General features: G+C 41.2%; 1 protein-coding gene across 4 annotated transcripts in view; it reads right to left on the minus strand.

The window, feature by feature from the left end:
* Nucleotides 1–2,838: 2,838 nt before the first annotated feature.
* FAM204A (family with sequence similarity 204 member A) overlaps nt 2,839–12,195 on the minus strand; it is a 30,038-nt gene continuing 20,681 nt past the window's right edge. For all 4 annotated transcript variants that reach the window (XM_037132853.2, XM_037132852.2, XM_053668463.1 and 1 more), the window contains exons 7-8: nt 3,780–3,886; nt 2,839–3,496 (exon numbers count right to left, since the gene is read on the minus strand). In XM_037132853.2, the coding sequence (XP_036988748.2) occupies nt 3,445–3,496; nt 3,780–3,886 (159 nt within the window). In that variant the 3' untranslated portion in view covers nt 2,839–3,444. The remainder of the gene's footprint in view (nt 3,497–3,779; nt 3,887–12,195) is intronic.

Here is a 12,195-nt window from a genome sequence, read left to right on the forward strand (position 1 = left end):
GAAAATGAGGTGCCTCAGTAGCTACACAGGTCAAGGACATGCACAAATCAAATCACCTTTTGGCAGCTCACTGACCTTCACCCTGACACAGAGGCCACTCTCGAGCAGGACACTTCTCCCGAAGCACTTTAATATCTGTTACCATGTCGGAAGGCACTGATGCCACAAATACCAATCTGCATTTGGTTCTGGGAAAGATTTCTATGTACATATTTTGTCCAAATATTACTCTTTGTTTCATCAAAGTCAGCTAAGACTTTAGCAGTGTAAATTTTAAGCCAATAAATAAACAGTTGGCTTGAAAAAAATATTAAACTGACATGAAAAGCACTCATGCCTCTGCCAGACACTAAAAATAAAAGCGGCTGCGGCCAACACGGAAAACTCGAGTGTTCCCGTTGGTCCTGAACTTCACTACCAAGTCGCACTACGTTACTTTCCCACGACGGTGTCTGACAAACATCACCGGGTTTTCCTAAACTTTTTCTTAAAAAAACAAACAAACAAAAAACAGGGAAACTAGAATCTTATTTAAATACCAACAACATGCAATAATTTTTATAGTTTAGTAAGACACACATTTTAAAAAGTAGTATCTTTACCTAGCAAGTGAAAATGTAGATATTTTGAAAATTAATTTTCATACTTTAAAAATTCAAACATGTCCTATCAGAGTAAACAATAAGCTAAGTTATTAAAACATTTAAAAGATAACATTCTAGACAAAAGGCAGCAGCAGGGCAATCGGTAGGTTTTTGAATGTGAGGTTCTAAGCTGTTGTTCCTTGAAGTTCAGATAACATTTCATTCCTGTCCTTGGCCTGTCCCTCCCTTAGCTGTCTAAAAAAACAAGTGTGTTTAAAATATGGAGGATGAGATTTATGATCAGTTGCAGAAACCTGTTTAAACTGCTGATTTATAGTTTTGGCCAAGGTATTTAACTCTGTCATCAGAACTAATTATAGCAAAGCCGAGATTACACAGTCAAACCCTCCTTTTGGTGAAAGAAACAGAATGTGCTGCTGAACATCACAAGCGTCCTGAGGGCTCCCGAGCAGGAACACACTGCCCACTTTACTTCCAGAACCGGCACCGTTAACACTCAAGATTATTGTTCTGCAGTGAGTTGTTTCAGCCTGAAGTACTCAATAAATCAGTTCCATTAATGCCATGCTGATGGTCTGCAATGTATTCATCTCCGTTAATGGTAACTGACATTTACATTACTAATCTAACTCAGGCGTCCCGGGGGGAGTAACCTCGCATGTGAAGCCCCAGGAACCAAAGTTATTACTGACGCAAACACAGCCCTTCCTTTGCTGTGACCAGAGGAAGAGGACAAATGACTGCACTTTGGAGGGAACATGGGCACTCTGAGAATCAGGTTCCCGTTTTAATGCTTTAATGAGTAAAATGTCTAATTCGAATTTAAGCTAATAAAATAAAACTGATTCCAAATGACATGCCAGCAGCGCAAATCAGAGACAGCAGGTCCCTTCCCTCCCTGCAAATCCCTGCCTCCTGCTGCCCACCCCCTTCTGCTGTCCCACGTTCCAGAGCTTTTCACAACCCAGGCCTCCAAAGGGTGGGGCCGTATGACCCTCTTATCATGTGTGTCCCCTGCGCCATCCGAGTTTGCCACAATGCCCCCACTCAACTCAAATGCCCCACCCACATTAGGCCGTGGGGTGGAGTAGGCAACACTGGCGCTGGGACAGGCTGAAGGAGGGTTCCCAACCAGACAGAGTCTAAATGAGGCCACCTGGCAGGGCCTGGGCGCCAGCAAACCGTGCCCGCAGGGGTCACTAAGTGTGCCCAGGAGTGGACGCGGGAAAAGAAAGCCGAGGCAGAAGCTGTGCCGGACGTGCCACCCACCCTGCTCGGAAAGCACACTTCCACTGCAGATGGAACCACTGGGCTGTGCGGTAGGGTTTTTTAAAGGTTCCTATACTGTAAGATTATATTTACCTATTAGGATTTTAAAATGATATGTTGCAGGTAAGCAGTATATGTTTATCTGCAAAATGCAACAGGAAATATTAAATCATAAAATATAAGATTTTGCAATATTTGATCTGGACACCTTTCGTGGTGAATTCTGTAAGTAGATCATCTAAAATCCTACTTTCTCTATTCTGGCTTTTATCACCTAAGCAGAAGTAAGATATGATTTTTGTTCCCTTAAATATCAATTTACTTATTCCAGAACATAGATAAAACACTAAACATGCCAACAATAAATTAGTAAAATTATGTTACTACTCTAAACCTAAAAATAACAAAATAATAATAGAATTCTAATCATGACTCATTTCATATGTTCCTAAATTTATCTGTTATCTGGCCAGAGAAAGTTTGTATCAGACAGCTAGAAGACCTCTGATGAAGCTTGACGGAGGACGGTAAACTGATGAAAACCATGGTAAGTAGTTCTTAATCTCTACTGAGCGCCTAGCAGAGAGGTACTAAAGCACTGAAGGCCTGCCCAAAAGTCAAAGCGTCCAGCTCTGGTCTTGGTACCAGCTGGTGATGTCTCAGAGCCCCTTCTAGTGAGGACGATGACACAGCCATCTAATGATATCCACTTCCCATGGCACCAAACCCCAATTCGGCTTGTTAATGCTTCGGTCTTTTAAGGAGCAATGGAAGAGTAAAAATAATCAAACCACATTCTTAGAAGGTCCAAAGTTACGTTGTCTTCAGTTATAACATTCGAATACAATTATACCATTTTCTCTTCTAAGAGTCAGCTCATAATTTAAAGAATGACACAACTCAGAGATATTCAGGAAAATGTTTCCAGGCAGAGCTGAATTTAAACCCCTCTCCACACACTACATTGTCCTTTTTCTTTATTGCAGTATTTTATCTGAAGGTACACTAAAACTAACCAACTGCTTTCATTACGTGACTGCCAAGTATCAACTCCACTGCATCCAATAAAGAACCAATAGTTACTTCTAAAACATTAAGATACAGTCATTTGTAAAACAGTATCAATTGAGACTTTCCTAGATTTATGACTAATCCATTATAAACAAATGCCCATCTTAAAAAACACAATTCCAGAATAAGTGCAGTTATACTGAGTACAGATAAGAAAGCATAAGGAGCTCATTGGCTATGCTCTACCAGATGGATGGAAAGTAAAATCGACTTGATAATGTCAGTCCCTGTGAATAAATAAATAGACCCGGTCTTTTTTCTGCATGTATGCTCAGACTCCCTGTGCAAATACCAGGACGTTCCATTCCATTCACTTCAATAGAATGAACTCTTTAGAAACAGACTGATAATAAACCCCCGAATTTTATGCTTGTTTTTCTACTTCCACCAGTTTTCTGACACATTTAACATAGGCAGGAGTATCTTTTCAGCCAGCTGAGCAAGTGCAGACTCAAGTGCAACCTCAGGGAAGACACAACATCTGGAAGGACTCGGCAGGTCACATGTACCCCATGTTACTCTTGGTTTCCCATCTCTTCTTCGCTTCAAACCTGAAACAAAGAACATAAAAAAATCTCAATTTATTTCTAAAATATTTTTGCTAAAGTTATATGTTTACTAAGTGCCAAAGTAAAATAAATGTTCACATACTCCATCCATCACAAAATGCACATCAAGCAGGATGAAGAAGTGCCCCCGTGACTACAGTCTCCTAGTCATTCTGCACAAATGCCAGGAGCAACCACGAAGCACGAACTGGATGCACAAAACGTGCCACAGGTGTGTTCGCGTCTATGAAGTCCATGGAATTACCACTAAAAGCCTTAAACTTACCCCCATGCAAGTTTCTTCTTTTTTCGAGCAACCTGTGAATTTTCAGCTTCCTTTTTGGCTTTCACGAAGTTGTGGCAGGCGATTGCTTTGGCAATTTTTACACCAAGCTAAGAATTAGAAGAAAAAGTAAAAATAAATATTTCAGCTAATACACGAATACAAACACTTGAGCACTTGGGGATACGGAAGCTGTGTCAGGAAATGAGGAATCCCTGTGTGTAGGGCTCCAATGGACTTCTACAGGACCGTGGTAGTTCAGGGAGACACAGTTGTGGCCCGTATCCCCTTACCGCCCCCCAGACCCTGCCCTTAGTTGCACCCGTCTCCCGATGGCAAGCCTTCCCACACTGAGGGCCCTCAAGGGTCTGCACAGGTTGAGATGAAGATCTGCGAGCTATTTTGGCACTTCAGTAGGCTGAGCAGGAACGTGCCCCGATAAGACTGCAAGGATTGACAGAGACATCCAGTTTCTTTGCTCTGGGCGAGAATTACAGCGACTCGGGATGGTCACACCAGTTATCTCATGCTGATCAGAAGCTCTGACTGGCAGTCAGAGATGTGATTAATAAAACATGGGAAAGCTAATTACTCCTTCATAAGTGTACTTTGCATGATGAGCAACAGCTTTTAAATTCACTGAGAGAAGGAACTATAATGGATGCTCAGAGGTGAAAAGGCTGCGCACCAGGACCCCGGGACCTGAGTCTTTCCCCCACTGGTCCCTCTGTTCCTACTCCTCCTGACACCCACCTGCCAGTCTGGGAAGGTCCAATCAGAATGAAGCCTCCTCCTCTCCTACCCTACAAGGCCTTCTCTAACTCGACCTGCAAGTCTTTGTTTCTGTGTCTCTCCTGCGTCCCTCCAGCTCAGGGGCTTCCACGTTGCCCCACCCAGCTCTCCGCTGCAGGCTCTTCCTCAGGAAGTGTCTCCAGGACAGGCACTAGGATCTGCTTTTAATGGGATCTGACTTTAAAAATACCCTTCTATACAATGGCTCAGAAGTATCTGTTAAGAACCCAGGCTAAACAACAAAGGCTGAAACTCTTTCCAGTGTTTCTTACCTTTTCTATTCCTGCACTCGACCTAATGCACATTAGTGGACAGCAGACTTAAGGGAGAGGGAAAAAAGGACTGGGGGCCACTCAGAGCTCAAGTTTCAGGAATCTGCCGAGGGGGAGACAGAGTCAGCCCGGGTAAAGAGAGAAGCAAAGGGAGCTGCGGCACGCCCCACGCTTCTTCCACCTCACCCGGGGGCACAGTTTGCTCCAAGGTGAAACTGATGAGTAGTAATCAAGCACCGCCTGGGGCTTCTAAACGAGAGCATAAACAGATCCGATTTTTCCATCCAGAGAACAGTCTACATAAAGAATGGCAACAAAAGGCCGCAACCTGACTGTTAAACCAGGGTCAACACCGGCAGGAAAGCCACTGAAGAACAGACGATCCGCTGTGACAAGAGCCCACCAGGGACAGCAGACCAGCCTGTTCCTTCTCAAAACCCACCCGACATGAGCAGTGCCCCCCCCTTCTCACAAGGGTGATGAGCACTCAGCGAGTGCCGTGAGGGCCCAAGTGCAGTATTCTGCCGGACACTGCTCCGGGCACTGGAGACAGAGCCTGGGATAGAGGATTCAGTCTGCAGTGTGGGGCTGGGGAGACGGGGCTGCCAGTGACATCATACTGCCTCAAGACCGGTCTTGGGCTCTTGGTTCTCTTTTTATTTTCAGTTCTTCATTTACTAACAAAGGGCCAAGACCCAAAGGGCTGCTGCATTACCCTCCAAAGAGGAAATGGAACCGGGAAGGCTGCTGTGGTCTGACTTATCTGTAAGGAGGATCTCCCGTCCACTGGAAATCTATCTGTTCGTCCTAAGTGAAAAACCAGGTCAGCACCTGCCAGGCGAGGCTAGTCAAAACTGCATTATCAATCAAATCCGCAAACTTCACTGGCTGAACTTTTACCTCATTTCACTTAAAGTCAGCAGCGGATTGGCAGGGCTCTCTGCCACCCTGTGGTCTACCAGCATCTCAACGTGTGGCTTCCAAGCCGAATTTGCCATGGCAGAGGAAGAGACAGCCAGGGGGTCTCACCCTGGCTCCTAAAAGCTTTAGTCCAGAAGTGACAAATGTCATTTCTGCCCACAGCCCTCTGGTCAGAACTACTTACTATACGGTACCCCCTGAGTGCAAGGCGGCTGGGAATATGGGGTCCTGTGGGGTCCACACTGGGAGCGCAGGACATGTGCCTAATGAACAGCTGCAGCTGTGCCACACAGCTCGCTGCCTGTGTCTGGGATGTGCCCTGGGCCCTGGCTGTGTGGCTCCGCGGGTGGGGCACTGCCCAGCGAACAGGAAGTTGCGGGTTCGTCTGCGGTCAGGGTGCGTACAAGAAGCAACCAATGGATGTTTCTCTCTCACCTCAATGTTTCTTTCCCTGTCTTTCTCCCTCCCTTCACCTTGCTCTAAAAACAAATAAAATCTTAAAAAAAAAAAGATATAAACTGGGCCTCTCCACATATTCGCTAAATATTTGGTCTCTGTCCTGCGCCCACTTCCACGTGGTAAAACACAGAAGCACACATCTCTACCTCACTGTATTCCGGTGTGTCATGTGTAACGAATGCAAATTCTGCCAAGTTAAAAACCCAACAAAACCCCACTCGGTCTATATCTACACTGAGCTTACACTCTGAGTATGAAACAAAATGACCTAAACAGGTTTGCCACATACCACCAACCATGTGACCAAGTTATTTTCTAAAACTGTTGTAAATTAAGACATTTCTTACATTTTAACTATTTGAAATTTTCCAATATGGATTTTCTAGAGTTGTGAGAAAAACCAAAGAGCATCTCGATGTGTCTGAACGTGTGGTCACTTGACTTAAATGGGCTCCTCCTCTCAACACAGTCACAGGCCCTACGGACGCAACGGCTTCTCGTTTCCTGGCACCGTGAATGCCAGCCTGGCACCATCAGCACCATAGCGAAGGTTTAGCGCATATGTTCCATCAGACATAGCATGAACTTGTGAAAAGCAATTCGTTATAATGTATAAAACACGTATTTACAGGAGAGGGTGCCATTTTGTGGACTAAATAAATATAATAATTGGGTATACAGGCAATTACTTTCGAACAGATCTGTTCATGTAAAAGCTCTATTTTCTATGTGTACTTTGCCTTGGATTAGGCTAAATGGAATGTTCTTCAACTGATAAACAGTAAACAAGCCTGGTCTATGTATTTAATGGGAAGAATCTTTAAGCTTGCACTGATGATGAAAAATCCTATCAATTCTGTGTCCTTCAAATGCTTAAAATAAATGTTTCACTTATTCTTGTGGGGAATTTCAAAGCAGAACTATTTGAAAATGTGAAAGAATAAGATCTTCTATGGAAAAGACAGTGGAGAAGAAACACGTTTTGCTAGGCAAGATGACTAACCCAAGTTCCAGAGATAAAAGAATTCCGTGCTATGTTTCAGTATTACAAACAAATAACACAGGCCATCGGGAATCCCCATTCACTTCCGTAGAAAGAAAAACGCTTCTTCGTGCCCAAGTAAACATCACAAAAGCTGCGTCAATGGTTTCTGCATAAAACACTGTTTCAGGTCATCAGATAACCACAGCAGCACAATGTGGGAAGACATTTTTTAAAATGAGTAAAAAATATATACAGAATTTCTTGTATGTGTAGCCAAAGTATCAGCATTTTCCATATAGAACATCCAATATTTTGCTGCATTTTAATTAAGGTGTCTAAACATTATCACAAAGAACTGCAAATTGGTCAGAGCAAGCGGTAAGGAAAATTAAGCTCTAAAGGCTTTTTATCACCATATTTCAGGAACCAAGGGTGTAAAATGTTCTAATTTGGGATATATTAAAAGCCATAAAAGGTCTTTCAAAAAGATTAATGGTACTTTGCTTGGATTTAAGATAAGGGCTTTAGCTGGTTGGAAAAGCAGGGCCCTGGCTGGACCCTAGAGGCATTCATCTTTACAGCCACTTGGAAGATTTGTAAAAGCGGCTGCATAACCTCAAGCAAATGCTCGGCGACATTTTTTTAATTCCTTTCAATTTTACAGGTTTAGCATGTGTAAATCATACTGGGTTGTAAAATAGATATAATGGCACATCTTGTACCATAGTGATTTTTAAAAGACAAACTTTCAAAATCAAGTTAGTTTTTCTTGCTAAACCTTGCCATTGTAAAGTTCGCTGATAATTGTTTGAAGCATCTGATGCAAACGGCTTAATCTAGCCTGTCAACTTCTTATCCATTTCATAAAATATTTTACTCATCTCAAAACTACTAGCTTGTAACAGATTTATAAAGTTTTCCTCCCTTTTGAATACTTTCAAGGCACTTATTTTAAAATGCCAATTATCATACTTTAACTTTTTATGGAATAATAGGTTTCTATGAAAAATATTTATGCCATTCTCTTTTGTTCTTTAATTAAATGAAAACAGATGTTTTCTGAAGTAAAGCGGAACCATTACTGGAGTACTTAAAGTGTCAAGGTCTTTAATTTTTATATCAGTTTGGTCGACAATTCCTGATTGTCTTGACTCAAGCTCAACATTAATGTCAAGCAAGTTACCTAGGAGACGAAAGAGATCAAAGAGACAAAAACCCCTCCAATGTCTGATTAATCAAGTCTGCAAACAGCTTATTTCTTTTAGCCTGCATGCAAGTATGAAAATGAGATTCTGGGAGCCGAACCCTGTGCAGATTTGCTCATTCTTATCAGAACAAAGCCAGCGGCAGCTCATTTCATGGATCATTGGCACTGTCATCGGCGCTACACAGGCCGGGTGACAGCTCCTCATTTTGAGGCTTGAACAAAATTAGCAAAAAGTCGGCACAAATTAGCCTCTCATCTTTTTGGTAATATGACATTATTCATTTACTTTTTATCCAATTTTTAATTTTTTCCTTGTCAGCTATCCCTTTCTAGTGTAGCATCCTAAAACACCGCCTTGAAAACATGCAAAGAAACAGCCAAAGTTGAAATAACATGCCAAGTTCAAAAAGCAAATAAGGGGGAAAAAAACCACTTCCAATGACTGATAATGCTTTTTTATATATAACTTTCACAACTTCACACTAATACTGATAAACAGCTCAGAACATCACGCAGTTAGAGTTTCACAAAATCGGTAGTCAATTTCAGTAAAGAGCATGGTGTGGCTAGTGTACTTCACTCAAACTACAACTGAATAGGTGCTCTGGTAATTCAGGACGTCTGCATTGCTACTGTCTCTCCCCGTCACACCTGAGAGGCTGGAGCTCTGAGGACAGCACACCAGCCATGTCATATCCTGTCATTTAAGCTCTGACTTGAAATGAAATCATTTTTTCTCTATTACAGAAAACAGCCTAATTTCACTGTCATCTCAAAACATGCACGCACAGGTTTGCATGTTTGTGCGCTGCACAGATCTATGTGTGTGCACAACTGCACCGACACCTATCACTTACACCTACAACTTCATGTCAGCTAAAGACGAATGGTTTTTATTTCAAAGTAGAAGCCAACAAATCCTATTTTTAAAACACACCATACAGATCTGTTTATACAGAAATATCATGTATCATGTGTGTATGTTTGTGTGTGTATGTGATATATAAAAATCACCTTGCAATTTACTTAAAAAATGTACTTGGCCCATAAGATGTGAGAAAATATACTTTGATTCATATAATCAACTTCGATTTCATAGTGCAATAGTTTATATAACACCTGTTTTAATGATGACTATTAAGGCTTCAAATTGTAAGTAGATTACAGTGCTCCAAGAGGGAGAAAAGATGTTATTGAAATTACTCCTGGATATAGACATTTATATTTAAGCAACTTATTCCATTCATAAGGAGAATGAAGCATTGAAAAATTAACCATAAGCTGTTAGATGCTTTACACAGTCCCCATAAGAAAGACAGCTTTTTAAAGAACTGTAGTACTGTTTTCAGCAAATTCTTTATCTCTGTTCTTCTAAGTAAGAAAGCTTATTAACAAGCTTTGAACTTAAAATCACATTTACAATAATGTGCCATCAACAGTTTTATAAGCTAATTAGAAAAAGATTAATTAATGACTGGCTGCTAATAAAATGGCAATCATGAAGAAAGAAACCGAGGGTGCTAAGCTTCAACTACCACCAATTAAGAGCTAATTACAAACAAATTATATATGTGTTTTGCTGTGGGCTTTAATTTACTAAAATGGTTTTAATTAAAAGAGAAAACATGCTGATTAATTGAACTGCAGAAAAAATCTACAGTATAAACTACGCTTTGTCTGTCTCTTTAATTAGACTTGTAACATCTGAAATCTTTTTTTAAGGTTTGTTAAAAGCACAGACAAACGTAATTAGAACAGAGCATAAGGAACGCCATTCTAGGTGATCACCCACTCAGAGCCCAAAGGTTAAAAGAAAACATCCTCAACGCCATCAGAGCGAACCAAGCCCACCTAAAAACCTGCGAGAAAAGCCTACCACCTGGTGCCATTCTTATTGTTCTTATATTAAAATGCCCCAGCTGCAAGGCTGCACACAATTTTCTATGGGAAGGAACCTATCTTGAACCTCAATGTAAAGGAATTCAATGACGCCGTCCCTTACCTGCAAAGGAACAGCTTATTTTCCATACACTGTTCTAACTGCTCACCTACATGAACTAACTGGACTACGTGCAGGATACAAAACCATACACAGAGGAGCGTTTAAAGTAAGAAGCCACTAAGGAATGACCAGTTACACTGAAAGTGTGTCCATTCCAGGTGCCCCTTGACAGACACATACCCTCTACTAGTAGGAGAGAGTGCCCACTGGCCCAGGGAGCTGATCACCCTGCTGACGAGCAGAAACCTATCGAATGAATGAGGCTCTTCTCCCTCCAGTTCCCTGCATTCTTTCCCATTGGTAACCAGTGAAATGTACCACAAAGAAAATGGTCCTAAACAATACTAACTGGAAAGAAAAAAATAAAGAAAAAGTAAAGGATAGAGTAATAAAATTTCAAAAGACATAAAATGTATTTTGCCCGAGTTTGCAGGCATTACATGACTTTGTATGAAAGAACGTATTCTTCATTATTGGTACAGATTAACAAAGTAATCTCATTTCTAGAAAAATAAAATGTTTAAATGGAGAAATTTTACATTTTTAACATATAAAAATGAGTAATATTTAATGCACTTTTGCTTTGCTTACACAGTCTCCAGTGGCTAGATATCATAATTAAGAAAATGAGAAGTACCTGCCATCCTTCGCAAAGCCACAGGTTCTGCTGATAAATTCTTACAATAGCCAAAAGGAGTATGTGTTCAGCTTCACATCCAAACTGTTTCACCTTGGAAACATGGTGGGTAAGACATTTCTACCTGAAGAGTATCCATGGAAACGGAAGAAGACAATTCTGCTCCCTGGATTACAGAGTGAAGGTTTAGAGCCACCAGACTTCCTTCCCTGTAGGTGTCGTTCCGTTCAGCTCCTTCCGTGTGTGATGCAAACACCTCTCCTGCGGGACGAGCTCTGCAACAGCCCTGAGGACAGTGGCTCCTAACTCACCAAGTTTGGCAGCATCTCTACTCCAAAAATGTAAACAAATGTTCCAATTCTGAACTCTAGATATGATCGTGCTCCGGGTACTCTGACAGCTAAACATGTCAAAATTGTATTATTTGGAAAGGATTTCGCGGGGGAGGAAAGTATGCCACTCCATCAAGACAGCATGGCATGTACATCAATGTAAAACAAACCACCAAAATAAAATAAAAAGGGCAAACTGTAGCCAGAATCCTCAGGGAAACTAAAGGCCAACAGCGAACTGCACTGGGAAAACTCTGGGTGCTGGGTCAGGGCTCCGGCACCCACAGCACTTCTGATGAAGGACCACTTCTCAGGTGTTGACATAAAATGCAGAAACTACCTCTTCAGATGTGCACACGCCCCGCTTCAATGAGAACACCTTCAGATTTTCTAGGAAACTGGTTTACAAACAGAGTTTATGCTACAAATTAATAACCTGCCCAGATTTAGACAGCACTTAATTTAGCTAAGAATATAACTCAATCAATTCAGACAGTATTTTTTTCTTTTTACAAAACCATTCCTACCTTTGTTATTTAAGTAGCAACAAATTATTATTTTTTCAACATTATTGACTTTACATATGGTTTGGAATCCAAACATTTGTGTAGTCTATTAATAAACTTAATAAAAATTAAAATTCTTAGTTTAATTCGTACTGCCAATGCAGTATTTTTTATACCCACAAAAAGGTAATATTAACATGGAATTTTTAAAAATCATTTATACTTGTGAGACCTTAAATTAGGTTTTAAAAAAACACCATGCCCAGCAGCACTAGCAGTGGAAGTCACTGCCTTGGCCTGCATTCA

The sequence above is a fragment of the Artibeus jamaicensis genome, unplaced genomic scaffold (genome assembly GCF_021234435.1).
Source record: "Artibeus jamaicensis isolate MK-2021 breed Jamaican fruit bat unplaced genomic scaffold, CSHL_Jam_final contig_490, whole genome shotgun sequence".
Classification (NCBI taxonomy): Eukaryota; Metazoa; Chordata; class Mammalia; order Chiroptera; family Phyllostomidae; genus Artibeus; species Artibeus jamaicensis.